At 43.3% G+C, this 18,077-nt stretch overlaps 1 protein-coding gene and 1 long non-coding RNA gene across 5 annotated transcripts; one reads left to right on the forward strand and one right to left on the reverse strand.

Annotated features, from left to right (window-relative positions):
- Window positions 1-12,094: 12,094 nt before the first annotated feature.
- Window positions 12,095-15,319, reverse strand: LOC139274698 (uncharacterized). 2 transcript variants are annotated; one of them, XR_011595572.1, is made up of 2 exons: window positions 14,947-15,319; window positions 12,095-13,758 (listed from the first exon to the last, which is right to left on the reverse strand). It is a non-coding gene; the product is annotated as an uncharacterized lncRNA (long non-coding RNA). The 2 variants fall into 2 exon arrangements; XR_011595571.1 differs by having other exon boundaries at window positions 14,839-15,319.
- pou4f1 (POU class 4 homeobox 1) lies at window positions 14,253-15,741 on the forward strand. 3 transcript variants are annotated; one of them, XM_070891372.1, is made up of 3 exons: window positions 14,253-14,443; window positions 14,713-15,048; window positions 15,154-15,741. In XM_070891372.1, exons 1-3 carry the CDS (start codon window positions 14,321-14,323, stop codon window positions 15,739-15,741), a joined length of 1,047 nt encoding a protein of 348 aa, XP_070747473.1. In that variant the 5' UTR covers window positions 14,253-14,320. The 3 variants fall into 3 exon arrangements, with proteins under 3 accessions (XP_070747473.1, XP_070747471.1, XP_070747472.1); XM_070891370.1 differs by having other exon boundaries at window positions 14,713-15,741; XM_070891371.1 differs by having other exon boundaries at window positions 14,722-15,741.
- The last annotated feature ends 2,336 nt before the right edge of the window (window positions 15,742-18,077 follow it).

An 18,077-nucleotide genomic window follows, 5' to 3' on the forward strand; every position in this document is an offset into this window, starting at 1 on the left:
GGGTTCTGCTTCGTGGTCAACCGTGGTGCAGGTTGCCACTGGTGTGTGTGTTGGGGGATCAAAAAAGGTAGGGTCCAAGGTGGGTTGCTCAGGATAGTCCGTAAATCTGAGTTTGATTTGGACCAAGTGTTTCCGGTGAATGAGTCCATTTGAAAGTTTGACCCAAAACACCCTGCTCCCCTCTTTGGCCACGACAGTGCCAGGAAGCCACTTGGGACCTTGTCCATAATTCAATATAAATACAAGATCATTGATTTCAATCTCGCGTGACACATTTGCGCTATCATGGTATGTACTTTGTTGAAGCTGCCTGCTCTCTACCTGTTTATGTAGATCAGGGTGAACTAGCGAGAGCCTTGTCTTAAGCGCTCTTTTCATGAGCAGTTCAGCAGGTGGGATCTCAGTGAGCGAGTGGGGTCTCATGCGGTAGCAGGACTCGGGATAGGCGAGTCTGCAGCGAGCCTTCCGTTACCCTCTGCAAGCCTTGCTGGATGGTTTGCACTGCTCTCTCTGGCTGACCATTGGACGCTGGTTTAAACGGGGCAGCTATGACATGTTTGATCCCGTTGCGGGTCATGAATTCTTTGAACTCAGCACTGGTAAAACATGGCCCATTGTCGCTCACCAGGACATCAGATAGGCCGTGTGTGGCAAACATGGCCCGCAGGCTTTCAGTAGTGGCAGCGGACGTGCTAGCTGACATTATCTCACATTCAATCCACCTGGAGTACGCATCAACAACCGCAAGGAACATTTTGCCCAAGAATGGGCCTGCATAGTCGACGTGTACCCTAGATCATGGTTAAGAGGGCCAAGACCATAAACTTAGCGGCGCCTCCCTGGGTACATTGCTTAACTGCGAGCATGTATTACATCTGTGAACGCAGGGCTCTAAGTCCGCATCGATACTGGGCCACCATACTTGGGATCTGGCTATCGCATTCATCATTACGATGCCTGGGTGGGTACTGCGGAAGTCATTGATGAAGGTATCTCTGCCCTTCTTGGGAACCACTACACGATTGCCACACAGAAAGCAGTCTGCCTGTATAGACATTTCATCTTTGCGCTGCTGGAACGGCTTTATCTCTTCCTGCATTTCCACTGGGACACTGTACCAGCTCCCGTGAAGCACACAGCTTTTGACTAAGGATAATAAGGGGTCCTTGCTCGTCCAGGTTTTGATCTGCTGGGCAGTGAAGGGTGATCGCTCACTCTCAAATGCTTCCATAACCATGGATAAATCTGCGGGCTGTGCCATTTCCACCCCCATGGTGGACAATGGCAGCCTACTGAAAGCTCAGCGCAGTTTTCTGTGCCTGGCCTGTGGCGGATGGCATAGTTGTATGCGGACAACCGTGAGCGCTCATCTCTGGATGTGGGCTGATGCGTTGGTATGTATCCCTTTATTCTCGGAAAACAGGGATTTGAGTGGCTTATGGTCAGTTTCCAATTCGAATTTTAGCCCAAACAGGTATTGATGCATTTTCTTTACCCCATAGACACATGCTAACGCTTCTTTCTCAATCATGCTGTAGACTCTCTCAGTGTTAGACAGACTCCTGGATGCATAAGCAACCGGTTGCAGTTTCCCAAAATCATTAGCTTGTTGCAATACACACCCGACGCCATATGATGACGCATCACATGCTAGTACCAAACACTTACATGGATCATGCAACACAAGCAATTTGTTTGAGCATAACAATTTTCTCGCTTTTACAAAGGCATTTTCTTGGCTTTTGCCCCAAACCCATTCGTCCCCTTTTCATAGTAAGACATGCAGTGGTTCTAACAGTGTGCTGAGACCCGGTAAGAAGTTACCAAAGTAGTTCAGGAGTCCCAGAAACTACCGCAGCTCCTTCACGTTCTGTGGCCTCGGTGCGTTCTCGATTGCCTCTGTCTTCGCGTTGGTAAGCATGATGCCGTCTGCCGCAACCCTCCTTCCCAAGAATGCCACTTCAGGTGCCAGGAAAACGCACTTCGAGCGTTTTAACCTGAGCCCCACGCGGTTGAGTCAACTAAGAACCTCCTCCAGGTTCTGCAGATGCTCGGCTATGTTCCGATCTGTGACCAAGATGTTGTCCTGGAAGACCACAGTGTGCGGGACCGACTTCAGTAGGTTTTCCATGTTTGCCTGGAATATCGCCACCGCTGATCGAATTCCAAACGGGCATCTGTTATAAATAAAAAGACCTTTGTGTGTGTTGATGCAGATGAGGCCCTTCGATGATTCCTCCAGTTCCTGCATCATGTAGGCTGAAGTCAGATCCAGCTTCGTGAATGTCTTTCCTCCTGCCAGCGTTGCAAAGTGGTCATCAGCCTTTGGTAGTGGGTAATGGTCCTGCAGGGAGAAACGATTGATAGTTAATTTGTAATCGCCACAGGTTCTGATGGTGCCATCTCCCTCGAGGACAAGAATGATAGGGCTGGACCACTCATTGAACTCGATCGGTGAAATGATGCCCTCTCGTTGCAGCCGGTCAAGTTCAATCTCTACCTTTTCTCTCATCATGTACGGTACTGCTCTTGCCTTGTGATGGATGGGTCGCGCCCCCGGAATTAGGTGGATATTCACTTTTGCTCCTTGGAATTTCCCAATGTCTCGTTCGAACAGTGAAGGGAACTTGTTTAAGACCGGGGTACACGAAGTGTCGTCAGCGGGCGATAGCGCTCGGACGTCATCCCAGTTCCAGCATATCTTTCCCACGTGCTCCTGCCGAGCAGCGTGGGACCATCGCCCGGTACCACCCAGAGTGGTAGCTTGTGCACCGCTCCATCGTAAGAGACATTTACGGTAGCACTGCCAATTACGGGAATCAGTTATTTCGTGTAAGTTCTTAGTTTTGTATGAATTGGAGTTAAGACTGATCTTGAGGCCTTGTTCCACCACAGTCTTTTGAAAGTCTTTTCGCCCATGATGGACTGGCTCGCACCCGTGTCCTGTTCCATTGACACCGAGAGTCCATTTAATTCAACATTCAGCATTATCGAGGAACAATTCGTGGTGAATGTGTGCACCCCATGTACCTCTGCCTCCTTGGTCTGAGGCTCTGGTTCGTCATGGTCCTCCATGGATCTGTCCTCCTCTGCAACATGGTGGTTTGTGAAGTATGGTTTTGTGGCTATTGCCAAGTATGAAAAAGTCTCTGAGCATGTGCTCCAAATATCCTTCAAATTCGCAATGTCCTGCAAGGCATCTTAACTCACCACTTCCTTGCCTTCTGACCTTTTGTAAGTGTAGGACCGATACCTCAGAACGCTTTCCTTCGGGTTCAAATCCTCTCGGACCAGTATGCACAAATCATCATACGATTTCTCCGTGGGTTTCACTGGAGTGAGCAGATTCTTCATGAGGCCATACGTTGGTGCCCCACAAACGGTGAGAAGAATCGCCCTTCATTTGGCAGCGTTCTCTTCCCCATCTAGCTCATTGGCCACGAAGTATTGGTCGAGTTCCTCCACAAAGGATTCTCAATCATCTCTCTCCGAGAATTTCTCCAGGATGCAATGTTATCTGCATCTTTGGGTTCGCTATCTGTATCTCATCGCCAGTTGTTATGTCTGGAGAAAGAGTCAGACTGAACTCTATGAGCTCAAAGTAAAGTGTGACCTTAGTCTTTTATTGCAGGTCTTCAACCTTTGAGACCTCCTTAAATACCTGTGCTCCCAAGGGATTATGAGATCCCTTGGGACTCCAGGAGATAAGACCTCTGGTGGCTGTACAGAGTAAGTACGAGTTTACATATATAACACCTCCCACCTCGCATCTTCCATAAGCTTGAGGTCATTGAAAACTCTGTTGCACATATCCTAACTCACACCAATCGCTCCCGTTCACCCATCGCTCCTGTGCTCGCGGTCTGGCAATGCCTTCATTTAAAATTCTTCTCCTTGTATTCAAACCCTTCCCATCTGTGATTTCTGCATTCCTCCAATTCTGGCCTCTTGCGCACCCCTCGATTTAATCACGCCACCATAGGTGGCCTTGCCTTCAGCTGCCTAAGCCTTAAGTTCTGGCATTCCCTCCCTAAACCTCTCTGCCTCTCTCTCTCCTCCTTTAAGATATTCCTTAAAACTTACGTCTTTGACCAAGCTTTTCATCACCTGTCATAATATCTCTTTATGTGGCTTAGCATCAAAATCATGGGTAGCCACTTCACCATCGGAATGGACAGTTGACCAGCGCTTTACCAGTCACCCACTCAAAAGCCAAAGTCTAGCCCTCCAGAGAGGCTATAAGAATGGCTGTTATGGGGAATTAAAAATGGTTGCACTGGTGGAGTTAAGAGATGTCCTTGGAGAAGTGTACTAATGTTAAATCTGCATTTAGATGTGCTTGATGCTGGCACTGAGTGTCTGAATTGAGAAAGTGTTACATTTACTATTACCAAAATTGTTCACCTTGATAGCAATCTCTGCACTTCTCCAGTTCTGGCCTCTTGCGCATCCCTAATTTTCTTCACTCCATTATCTCTTTATGTGGCTCGGTGTTAAAACTTATTTGGCTGTACAGCGCTTTGGGAAGTCCTGAGGCTGTGAAAGATGCTAAATAAATGCAATTATTTAAATGCTCCTGCGAAGCACCTTAGGTCGTTTTATTATGTTACTGATGCTATATAAATGTAAGCTGTTGTAGATATATAGTGGGAGATTCTAGTGGGAATTCAGATCATAGAATCATAGACTCATTGCAGCACAGTGGGAGACCATTCGGCCCATCGAGCCCGTGATGGGTTTCTGCAAGAACACTTCAGCTAGTCCCACTCCCCTGCCCTTGCCCTATAGCCCTGCAAATGTTCTTCCTTCAGGTACTTATCTAATTCCTTTTTGAAATCCACGATTGAGTCTGCCTCCGCTACCATTTCAGGCAGTGCATTCCAGATCCTAACCACTCACTGCGTAAAAAAGTTTTTCCTCACATAGCCTTTGGCTCTTCTGCCATTCACCTTAAATCTGTGTCCTCTGATTCTTGACACTTGCGAGAATGGGAACAGTTTCACTCTATCGACTCTATCCAGATCCCTCATGATTTTGAACACCTCTATCAAATCTCCTCTCAAACTTCTCTGCTCTAAGGAGAACAACCCCAGCCCCTCCAGCCAACTGAAGTTAAAGAAAGAACTTGCATTTATATAGTCCCTTTCACATTCTCGGTATGTTTCAAAGCGCTTCAGAGCCACTGAAGTACTTTTTGAAGTATAGTCACTGTTGTAAAGTAAACGTGGCAGCCATTTGGAAGACAGCAAGGGTCCACAAGCAACATCTTGGTGATGTTGGATGAGAGATAAATGTTGGCCAGGAGAACTGTCCTGCTCTTCACATAGTGGTCTTGGGATATTTTCTGTCCACCTGAGACTGCAACTCTGTTTAAACTCTCATCTGAAAGACAGCATCTCCCATTGTGCAGCACTCCCTCAGTAATGCACTGAAGTACCGCCCCCACCCGCCAGGTTATGTGCTCAAGTCTCTTGAGCGGGGCCTGAACCCGAATCTTCTGGCGCGGGGAGGGTACTGTCACTGATCCGCGGATGCTAGTACTAAAAATATGAGAACTCCCCCAGCAGCGAGTTCTCGCATCGCAATATTAATGTGTTACCGCCCAGACGGTTGATGACACGTGTTCAACCGTGGTTGCTGAATATGGAATCCACAATTTAGCCATAGTTGCTGATAGTTTTTGTACCGCGGTAAATCCCGCGGTAAAATACTGCCTTTAGTGCTGTGCAGCAATAAGGACGGTTTTGAACGGTATTCGAGGATGGGGGTCAGCGTAACCGAGGGAGTTTTGTCTGGATTGTGCAGCTACCGAACCGTCATACACGCAGTCCACACTTGTGTTTCCATTTCAATTCCTCGCTTTATTTCCCCGTGCTGGGCAGAAAGCATAAATCCTATCTATAAACCCGATCCTGTGGAATAAGCGCTTCAATGTCACTAAGTGGGTAGAATGAAAGACTGGAATTGCATGTATTTTACATTGATACAGTGATTATTGTCGGTTCGCTTAATTGTACTGCAATCGGATTTTGAATTCTGTTTCATTTGCATGTAAGAAGATATCGATTTAAAGTTGTCGGCATAAGTGTAGCTAAAATTGGAACGCCTGTTCTGCGTTCAACTTGGAAAATAGGAAGCTTTGGATATAGCCAGGAAGAAGCAAGCGATTCTGTATTTCGTTTCAAAGTTAGTCCTTTCCTCCCCACTTTCAAATCCACTCATCCTTTGTGAGCTTGAGACAGGGGACAGCTTCCTCTCCCTACTTCCTTGTGAATCAGCGCACATCTTCACCCTATCAACTCAACTTACGTTAAATGGAGCCAGATTCGCGTTTTTTTTCTGAATCTTTCAAACTCAGATGGAATGTAGTGAAAGAGCGCGAGTAGATATTTGCACAGGGAAGTTCAAAATAAATCAATCCCATGAATAAAAAAGTATTGTGGACACATAAAAGGAAATACAATATTTCGATTTTCGGACGGGCTTTGCTCTTTATCTCATAAACATTTGACAACATACATTTGTAAATGTTGATATTCGCTAAGAAATGCTTAATCTTTCCGGTGGCGCTCTGCTGCCCTATTAGTGCAGAAAACTAACAGATCAATACAGTTTCACCCTTGCGTATAACTTTTTAACAAATTAATTAATCCTAATGAATTAACGCTTCATTTATTTAAACGCACCGCGGTTCATGAATTAAAATTTCATGGAGTGATTAAAGCCTTGTAAAAGATGCATGATTTCGTTAAAAATTTCTAATAAATCAGATCAGACTGGTTCATGACAAGGCAGCGATTTCTCAGAGCGCTCTGAACTTGAAATTATGGTTTCGAATTTCAAAGAGGACACTCGCTCTTCATTTTTGCGAGACAGGTCTTCTGCTTTGTAAGCGGTAATTAGATAACAATGGGCATCGCAGGATGTTCTATATAATCAGAACACTGGCATCCAGATCCCAACCAGGCGTGCTCTTATCTTTCCCCTGAAGGGGTTCACCAGCAAGCACCCTGGGATGAAAACCACAATTAAGGCTTTCAATATTTAATATTACAACGTTATATACTTTGGATGAAATCGCAATTACTGCCGGTCGTATATAGGCAGTTAGCTCGTCTTTGCTGATCTAAGGAAATGACTTATTTGAATACTTCTGTGCAATAGGCCACCACTTCATTGTTTCATATTTGTGTATGCTAACAGTTCGACCGTGTAAACGCTGGCGTTTATTTTTGAGGCGCCCAACAACTCATACAATAAACATGTTTCAGTAAATTAAATGAATTGTATGCCAATCATGGGGGTATGTTTGCTAAACAAAGTAGTGGTAACTTCCAACCTAGATGTTTTGCGTCCAACTGAAATAAAAAAGGCATAAATCCAAATCCCTGTTTTAAAGTTATCTGATGTCAGGCTCCGAGACTTCAGAGTAAAAAAACAAATTTAAACGCGCATTGTCTGGTCTTTGATCGTTTTAGGCTATTTGCGGCTCGGTGTCAATGTTTTAAAAATCTCCTAACACTCCTGTGAAGCGCCTTGGGACATTTCACGACGTTAAAGGCGCTATATAAATACATGTTGTTGTTGTTGTTTGCTATATTGCTCTATTTATTGGTCTTTCGGCTTCTAAATTAACAATGTAAAAATAAGTCAGAAACAGGTTGTAGAGTTTGTGAAACTAACCCGAAATTGGCCATTGTATGTAGAAAGTAGATACTCAAATTGGAATTAAAAAAAAGATTTTGCGTATACTATTTGTTAAATCGGTAGTAACTGAAGGAGGAGGCTTCAGTTTGCTTGAAGTAAGTCTCAGTAATGAATTTACTTCCATTTTGTAAATGTTAAGACACATGCATTTTCATCGAATACTATTGTTATCGCAAAATATTTTATATTATGCCATACAAGGCATTTAAACTGGCATAATATGTTAATATGTAATGAGAAGCAGGAACACTCGTGTATAACAGATTCATTAAACAGCAACACTGCACATTTTATACGAGTCATTATTACAAGTCCAAAAAGTAATTCTATAATTGCTGAAATCGCTGCTGAAGATGCTTATGACCAAGTAAAGGTATAGTTCTCATGAAAGATGGTTTGTCGAATGGTTTGTATACGCGCCATATGGACCACAACATCTTGGCATCAGAGGCGTTTCACTGTTTATACAGCTTTACAGCACCATTACATTCAAAAATCATAGCCAGCTATTTGTGGAAAATCTCTATTGAAGAATTATTCAGAACCAGTTGTGCCTCATTAAAAATAATTCAAAATAATATCGACCCTCGGAGTGCAATCCCACATTCCTGCACATAATTCTCAACAGAATTGTAATCCACTGACAATTCCAGCAGGAGCTGAACGTTGGCCATTATGTATGCGCGTCTTTGTAAGAAGAAATTCTGCATTCCCACAGGATCAAAGAGAATATCATTGCTCCAACTAAAGATATTGGTGATTTCAATAGACGACCTCACAAAGAGCCCCCCCCCCCTACCTTGCCCCCGCCAAGTGAAGAGGGAAATAAATTAATTGTGAATTCATTTCCTATCTGAAAAGCTTTCAAAAATTGAAAACTTTAATTGCGTTTTCAATAATTTTAGAGCAATATAATGAGCATGGGTGGAATTATACCTGTTTACTCCACTAGAACTGCCAGTCATTTTTTTTTTAAATCACGCGAACCGACTCGTTCTGTATATAAACAGATAGATGTTTTTGAAACAGTGGGCCACACAACACATCACATTTTAAAACAATGGTCTAGTCTGACCTCTAGTCTGGAGGATCCATTATCTTATTTACTTGAAGACGGCACAGCAATGCCAATTTGTGGCCTTAAGTGAACACACCAAACTACATACAGAAGTACTTTACTAGCAAAATGGTACATTGTGTGTTACATAATTCCATATGTCTGTCCTTGTAAAACAGCATATTATCTGACCTACGCACTAGCGCACTGGATGTCACACTTGAAAGTATAATCGTTTGTTATAGATGGCAAAATATGTTTTAAAATACAAATATTCATTGGCCTAGTGCTGCAATTTATAAGCTATTGCCATTGTTCTGCGAATGAGGTTATCAGTTTGCAACCAGCTAGTCACTGCCATTTGTCTATTTAGAGCAGTGACATTAATGGGACAGGCCAAGTTAAATATCGCAACAAACATCTAGATCCCAAACTACTCGTAAGCAACAGCGTAGAAGATCACCGAGTGTGTAATATAAAATATATTAGCAGAGCTCCCCTGACATTGCTCACTGTTAATCAGAGATTACACTGTTGTAAGGGGGAGGGACACATCTCCAGTAACATAATTTGGAAAGATTTCCGTAAAAGGTCTCAACGACAGTGAAGTCGTTTTTTTTATAGATCCTGGAAAATAAATAGTATTTCCCTTACCAACTTTAAGTTAGTAAATCGATTTATTCCCTCACCTTTCATGCTTAATTACATAGATAAGTCAACAACAACTTGCATTTATATAGCGCCTTTAACACAGTCAAACGTCCCAAGGCGCTTCACAGGAGTGTTATCAAACAAAATCGGATTTAAAAGGTCAATAAAGCAATCTCTACGTGTAATATGGGGAGCATCCTTTACCTGTACTGTTTAGAGTTTAGGGTGTGGCGGTTTATAGTGAAGGCCAAGAAATATATAATACTTTCAGTTACTATTTTCTCATTAGCCTCTTTCCTACTTTACCAAAGATCTCCCCAACAGTACTTAGTGTAGTTAAACAAAATCTTTTGGTGAAATATTTTTAAAATAAGCACTTTAATTCAGCACCCCCTCCAAACTTGAGTAATGGTAATGCTTCCAGGTGTTGTTATAGTTTATATTGAGAACCGTTGTTCACATAAACATAAATAGAAATTATGTGGCTGTTGTAATCATCTAGAATCTATTGTCAAATACAAAGACATGCCCATAATCTGATCCCATTTGCCAGTTTTCTGCCCAGTTATATCCATGTTACTGTAATTGCTGACGGGACATCAACTAGTATATGATATACACGTTCTGTAAAATCCATGCTTTACAACGTCCGGTGATTAAACTTTGGTTACTCCATAAAATCGTTTTCCTGACAATTTTAGCTCTGTCATAAAACATTGAAGGAAGCATGGTTTGCCAATATCAGGTCCTGTCACTGTCCATGAATAGTCAATCTTGCTGTCCACCCTAAAGAAATCTATACGTTTTTGACACAGTTGCGTACTCCAAGCAAAAGGCTGTTTAGTCTGGGAACATGCAGGAACTCAATGTGCAGAGTTCGAACTTAGGACCGGGCCTCTGTTGGAAAACTTTTTTTTTGTGGCCATTTTAAATGCGCTATTGTTAGATACGTTTAATAGTTTATTTGTGGATTTCATATATGTCTATTTTATAAACCTTATTTCCAGTAGTATAGGAATATATGGAAAAAGTTGAACGAGAAAAGATCCACTAGTCCACCAAGTCTGGCTCATACTGTCGTGGTGAACTTGTGCCCCCTCCCACACAATCTCCTGCGAGTGGCGAAAACCAGTGAGAGATAGGAGAACGCCCCCTCCCGCCCCGCCCATATATCCTCTGCTTAATAGAGAACACAAAATGGAGAATGCAGGATTTTCCTACATTATTTTGAGCAATTTAGAATCTTTTTTTATTGGCAGCTGTTGCTAATTTCCTAATTTTGCTTTTGGAATTTCATGATTGGAGGTTGTCCTTTTGCTTGCTACTTGTTGGTCGTGTGTTTCCCACCTGTTCTGTTGTGACGTGTTGCTAGTCTATGAAAATTGAGCCAAGGTGATGCCTATTTTGCATATCAGTTTCAACACATGCCTGAAATGTGGAGGACAAAACGTATAATGAGTAGGTAATTAGCGATGGGAACTAAGCTAGTATCCTACTGTTGTGTTTAAGACAAACGTGTTTGTCACATATGCAATAACTTGGAAACCAAGCTAGTTCGAAGCCCATATCATCTGTCAGGATTTATGTCAAGCACTTGAGCAGTTTGATAGTTCAGCACCAATTCGCAGCAAACGCATCTTGATACCTTGCAAAGCCTTACGATAAAAGTCTAGAACAAAGACGCCGGTATCTGAATCGCTTTTAATTACATCAGATATAAATTATTTGTGTGTCAAATGCCAAACCGCAATGATAAATGGCGACCTCTCAGAAACTTGACACCGTTAGTAATGCTTAATTAATTTTACTACTATTATACCGGCCAATAGTGCTGCCTGGCTCACAACCAATGAGATAACCAGATCGGCGTGTTTACTTGTGGTTTCACTTTAACATTTATCGATAAAACTTTTTGAATGTATTTTATATTAATTGTAAAAGAACGCTTACACTACTGCGCATTGCAATACAAGCTGATTGGATCTATTACTGTGAATTGGATCTATTACTGTGGACTTATTCGAACAGAAACCATGTTACAATCGTATACCCTTGAAAACATTGCGTAGTAATGACTTAACAGAGTAATACTATTAACCCTTGTTTTCGTGTTTTAAACGCTTTTGATGTTTTGCTGTAAAATGCAATTAAACTCCAAAGTGTTAGGATTGGACTAGAGCTTAATGTTCCCATGCCGCGGTACGATCCCATTTTATCACATTCAACCCCTGTCGAGGGACACTTAACCCTGTAATGCCAAACTCTATTGGAAAAAAACTGGAATATATACTGCTGTAGTATAAGTATGAAAAATACACATTAGACTGTTAAATGTAACCGGAAATTGTTTTGTGAAAACTCATCACATTGTGATTTACAAAGGAGGGTGAATACAATCTTGTATCATAAATGATTTAGTCAGCGTGTATTTTTGGAAATCATTCTGTGAATCATATTATAGTGTTATAATTGTTAGCATATATTAAATGTAACAAGGTTGCTATTGTGGAACGGCATACAAATATGCAAAATAACTACTTTTAGAAATTTAGTCTTGAGTTTTTAGTAATGGAACGTTTAAAAGTTTAGATTTCTGTAGTATTAGAAAAAAGTTAGTTGGAATCTTTGTGTTTACTCGCCATTACAGAATAATAGTAACGACAATATAAAATACAGCCATTCTGGTCATTATTTTGTTTAATGAAAGTGGTAACTAATACACGTCATAGATTATTAAACAGAACGCTTGTAAGTAAAAAAAAAACATCCATTATTAACATATTCAGGTAAGTTTGCAAACATAATTGTATTAATTATATAAACGTTGCGCTCATTCGCTGTTTTTGTTCAAATCGAGATTCTGCATAGATACCTTTCATTGTAAAATACAGGATTATATTATTACTGGAATAATGTTCTCGTGATGTGGCATCTAAATGTTACACAGCTCAGGGTTACTACTGCCACAGGGGGTTCACTAAGGTAAAAGCTCTGTGACTTTGCCATGCGAAGAAAAACTTCAAGAACACATCTAATCCATTCTACATAATCAACCCGATAGATTCGTGCCATTCGCATCTTTAAAATGATTAGGTATTGCAATGGGGATAGATCCTCTCCACTTGAGTAAGGGAATGAGGAAAGTGCGCGTGCGCACAGCACATGGGCCGTCCCTCTCCCAGGCAATGTTTCAAACCTAGCAGACAGAAAGCTGGAGGAGAGTTTCGTGTCTGCTCGATTCCCTTTCGAAAGGTGCCGTCCCCTTGCTACAAAATGCTTCCGTTTGAGGCAGAGACAACTGGCTAATAAGCAATATAATTAGATGCGCTTCGTCCGCATTGTGTTAACACATTGCTCTCATTTGAATACACGTCTCGATATCATTTCGAAACGCTTCAAATGCGCACACAAAAACTTCTGGGCATCTATTGCGCACAGCTGAATAATATTTAGCCGCATCGGGGGTATACAACCATCAGTCAACTTTTGCAATGCATCTCCTTCAGCCTCACAACCCCCCGAGATGCCAGCTCTCCTTTAATTCTGCCCTCTTGAGCATCCCTGATTATAATCGCTCAACCATTGGTGGCAGTGCCTCTGTTGCCTGGAATTCCCTGCCTAAACCTCTCCACCTCTCTTTCCTCCTTTAAGACGCTCCTTAAAACCGACCTCTTTGAGCTTTTGGTCACCTGCTCTAATTTCTCCTTAAATGGCTCAGTGTCAAATGTTTTTGTCTTGTAACACTGCTGTGAAGCGCCTTCGGACGTTTTACTACGTCAAAGGCGCTATATAAATACAAGTTGTTATTATATCCATACAAGGCACATAAAAAGTTGGAAGGAAACTTAACGCAGTTCAGAAACTTAAATTACCAGCCAAAGTGTAACTAGCATCTTCTGCTGTTTGCAATTGTTTTGTGCGATTGCAATATGGGGCGTTTACACCTGCTTACAACTGAACTAGAGGGAAGTTGTAAAAACTGAAAATGCTGGAAACACTCAGCAGATCATGCAGCATCTGTGGAGAGAGATTGGTTAATGTTTCAGGTCGATGACTTTTCGTCAGTGTTTAATTCACTGCCATCCGCAGTATTTGGCTTTTCCATTGATGTTGAATTCACTGCAACTTCTAGGAATGCTCTCACAATATTTGGCTTTTGCATTAATTTTGAATTCACTGCAACTTCTAGGAATGCCTTTACAGTATTTGGCTTTTGCATTAACGTTGAATTCATTGCAACTTCTAGGAATGCTTCCACAGTATTTGGCTTCTTTGTAGTGTTGTAGAAGGGGAAAGTTGTATTGTGGGAGCTGTAGTTTCCTCCATCACTGAGTTTTGTTTTTCTGGGGAGGAGAGAGAGAGAGATGTCAATCCCAAGAATCCGGGAGGTGCAGTTGACGGGCTTGCGTACACCGCCCCCGCTAAGCGAGCGAGAGCATGCAGGTGCACCGGCCGGGCGGCCGCTCCCTCGTGGGCGTCTGCTGACATCCGGTTCTCACGAGCGCCGCTCCTTGGGCTCGGCTCCAATGTGATTGGTGGGGAGGGGAGCAGAGGAGCGAGCCGGCGCGGGAGGCAGGCAAATCTCGCGCGAGCAGCGGAGGGGATGGGAGGAGTCTGGGCAGCAGGTGTAAGCGCCTCATCTGTCTGGCCCCAGCAGCAATAGAGGAGACAGCACTGAGTGAGAGGGACACGCACACAGCCACAGTGTGCAGGGCACCCCGGCTTCACACATATATATATATATATATATATAATAATTTAAAAAAAAATCATAAATGCATATGTAAATATATACTCACAACTTTTTTTTTCTCCTCCCCCAAAAAAGAGAAACTTTTCTTTTCAATACTGTTCCAGCCCTCATTTCATTCTCTCTCTCTAGCATCCCTATGTACAGTGTTCAAAATGATGTCCATGAACAGCAAGCAGCCAGCCTTCGGCATGCATCATACCCTACCTGAACACAAGTACACTTCTCTGCACTCCAGCTCGGAAGCAATAAGGAGAGCCTGTCTGCCAGCGCCGCCGGTATGTAGCTCTCTCCCTCTGTCTGTGTGTGTGTGTGTGTGTGTGTTGTGTGCATGTGGAATAAGAAGCGCTGCAAGGCATCGTTTGATAAATGCTGCTTAAATGTTATTTTCTTCCTGCACATGTAAGCAAAATTTGCAACTTCTGTGCCTGGCCAGATTGTAACTTTCTGTATTTATTTTGTGTGTGTTTTTGTTGGTGTTATGTATTCCCTGTTGAGAATGAGCTTGTTGCTTATGTTTTCCTCTCTCTCTCTGTGTTTCTGACAGCAATTGCAGAGCAATATATTCGCCAGCTTAGATGAAACTTTGCTGGCCCGCGCCGAGGCTCTGGCAGCCGTGGATATCGCCGTGAACCAGGGCAAGAGCCACCCGTTCAAGCCGGATGCCACCTACCACACCATGAACAGCGTGCCGTGCACTTCTACCTCCACCGTGCCCCTGCCGCACCCGTCCGCCCTGTCCTCGCATCACCACCACCATCACCACCACCACCAGCCTCACCAGGCGCTCGACCCGGGGGAACTCATCGACCACCTCAGCTCGTCGTCGCTCAGCCTGGCCGGGGCCATGGCCGGGGGAGCTGGAGGAGGTGGCGGAGGAGTGGTGGTGGGAGACAGCGGCGGAGCGGGCGGCGTGGTGTCGACGGCTTCGCACCCGCACGCCGGCCACCTGCACAGCCTGAGCCACCTGAGCCACCACCACCACCAGCACCAGCACCACCAGCACCATCACCACCAGGCCGCCCTCAGCCTGACCCCACACCCGCACGGCCTGGTCGGTCACGCCGCCGCCCCGGGCATCCCATCGCTGAGCGACGTGGACGCCGACCCGCGGGAGCTGGAGGCCTTCGCCGAGCGTTTCAAGCAGCGGCGCATCAAGCTGGGCGTGACCCAGGCCGACGTGGGCTCGGCGCTGGCCAACCTGAAGATCCCCGGGGTGGGCTCGCTCAGCCAGAGCACCATCTGCAGGTTCGAGTCGCTGACTTTGTCCCACAACAACATGATCGCCCTCAAGCCCATCCTGCAAGCCTGGCTGGAGGAGGCGGAGGGGGCGCACCGCGAGAAGATGAACAAGCCCGACATTTTCAACGGCGGCGAGAAGAAGCGCAAACGGACCTCGATCGCCGCCCCCGAGAAGCGGTCGCTGGAGGCTTACTTCGCCGTGCAGCCCCGGCCGTCCTCGGAGAAGATCGCGGCGATCGCAGAGAAACTGGACCTCAAAAAGAACGTTGTGCGGGTTTGGTTTTGCAATCAAAGACAGAAGCAGAAACGAATGAAATTTTCCGCGAATCACTAGCCGGGAGAGATAACGGGATTTTTTCCCCCCCCTTTTCATTTTTTGGGCTGGCGGACTTAGCAACAGACAATTTCTTTGCCGGGGCGGGCTGGGACCAAGAGCAGTCCCTCCTCATTTGACTCCACAGACTCGGCTCCAGTACTTTGCACTGTGCAGCGGAGTGAGCGGAGGTTTGCAAAGGCACGAACGTGTTATTTGATGGTTCACGCGAAACCATGCTTTCTGAGGCATCGTGGTGTTTGTGTTATTTTTCACGTTATTGGTGAAGTATGCAAATCACAGGTAATTCAGATCCCCAGTTTGTGGACCGAAGTTGCTAGTTAAAACTGCAAAACGAGCCGGTGTGGCTCATATCTTGTTAAGAAAACAACATCGGAAGGAAAGTCGATTGATGTTCAGTCACTTTAGTATTTACTTCACTCCCATCTATCCAGTATTTTGTCGATGCTGTAATTTCGTTTTCTTTTTATCCGTTCTTAAAACCATTACCTCGAAACGTTTTGTTATTCACCAGTCCAACGAGTCTGTTGTGTTTTGCTATTTTTCTTTCTGACTTTTCAGAAGGTAATTGCGACAGTTGTTACAAAAAAAGCTCAGGCAGATCTGACAATTGCAGCGACACGATCGTGTATTCATTTCATTCGGGTGATAGGCAAGGGTACTGTCCCAGTACAGTTCTCCCCAAGTAACAGCATTCCTTCAATTTGTCTGGGAGAACAGGACACGCGGGCTTGTGGATATTCTGGCTTGATTTGCTGTTCGAGACAGTATTTATGCAGATCAAGATATAGCGTCATTATTCATTCTTTTGGATTCTTTAAAAAAATGAAAAATTATACAAAAAAAATCACACAATTGACATTTTACAGTGATAATCGTTTCCAAAGGTCTGCATGCTGATCAGATCACCTTTTTTGTTAAATGTAACGGGCGTTAGCTGTCAGCACTCCGTTTTGGTAATTGCACTAAAGTATGTTGCAGAATTTAGTATATTGTACTGGTTGGAAAACATGTTAGTGTATTATGGTTTACGATCAAAATTCCAAGTGATGCTCGCATCAAAGCTTGATATAGGACTACCAAAAGTTTGCGCATAAAATATTCACACTAAATTATTGATTCTGTTTTGGGTAGGAATATCTCCTTTATGGGCATCTAAAATCCGTGCGCAGAAGCAAAATAACTGCATGAGCTGAGGATGGATACCGAATTTGGCGCCTATGGATTCGATACAAAAACAATTGTTATTATTGTCTGCAGCGCAAACATTCTATGCATTGGAACTGAAATGAGCACTATAGAGTAGCTTGATAGACCTTGTGGATGGTGTGATTTCACTGTTAACTGCCTGTTTTCACTAGACACAACATTCTGACCCTGTTTATAACTGTACATAGGTGTTTATTGTAAATAACTTTAATTTGCGCACATGTATGTTTACAAACTGCAGCCACGTGTGCATCATACGTAAAAGAAAAGTCTCACTTTAAGTCAATCCCTGTCCAATGTATATTTGCCAAGCTTTCTCCGGATTGTGTTTTTTTAAATTTATTTACTTATTTATTTAAATTATTTCTGTAAGCCAAATACAACAGGGAGATGTGTCTTAGCACATTTACTAATAAAGAAAAAAACAAGGGAAAGAACTGTCTGTTTAAAGGTGTAACATTTCTTTGCTTATTTTTGGTAAAACTGAAATTTAAGTGGTTAAATGAAAAGCCCTAGAAGGCTGGAGACATCGGCTTAAAACAGCGGTATAATATGAAGGCAGTTGCTAAGTTTTATATTCACGGCGTAAACCAGGATCTAACACTAAAACAGAACATGAGAGCATACATACAGTCAATGGAGAATTTGTGCAGTTTAAACTCTTCGTGGATTTTTGAGCCGTGAAAGGAACCATTAATTTTAACTAAAACATGCAAAAAATACGATTTCCGGAAGTTTAGTCTTGTTTTTTTAAATGTCTCCAAATTGGGACAATTGAGTTATGCATATATCAGCAGAACTGCTATTCAAGATAAATACAGGTTTTCTCGAGTTCGCCTTACTTTACAGCACGGTGTTATTCATTCCCTGTCGTCATGCTTGTAGAGGCATCATGAAGCACGTTTGTGATGCCACCTACTGCACTAGTAGAACACTTTCCAGCCTGCATCTCAGAACAAACCGCCAACGTTTCGGGTTAACTTCAGGACTCCCTGTTAATTTTTCGCTGCTTCTTAAAATGGAAGTGTCGAATACACGAAAATAAAAGTCAGCACCTTTGTGAATACACTGTTAAAACGAATAGAGATGTGTGGGTGTCTCACTTAATCCCGCCGACCTTGGTTTTG

The sequence above is a fragment of the Pristiophorus japonicus genome, chromosome 10 (assembly GCF_044704955.1).
Source record: "Pristiophorus japonicus isolate sPriJap1 chromosome 10, sPriJap1.hap1, whole genome shotgun sequence".
NCBI lineage: Eukaryota > Metazoa > Chordata > Chondrichthyes > Pristiophoridae > Pristiophorus > Pristiophorus japonicus.

Bases quoted from the DNA above. Each gene is read 5' to 3' on its own strand.
- pou4f1 (XM_070891370.1), top strand. From the start codon at position 14,321: ATGATGTCCATGAACAGCAAGCAGCCAGCCTTCGGCATGCATCATACC. The intron at 14,444-14,712 runs GTATGTAGCTCT...TGTTTCTGACAG, and splicing joins CCTGTCTGCCAGCGCCGCCG to CAATTGCAGAGCAATATATT.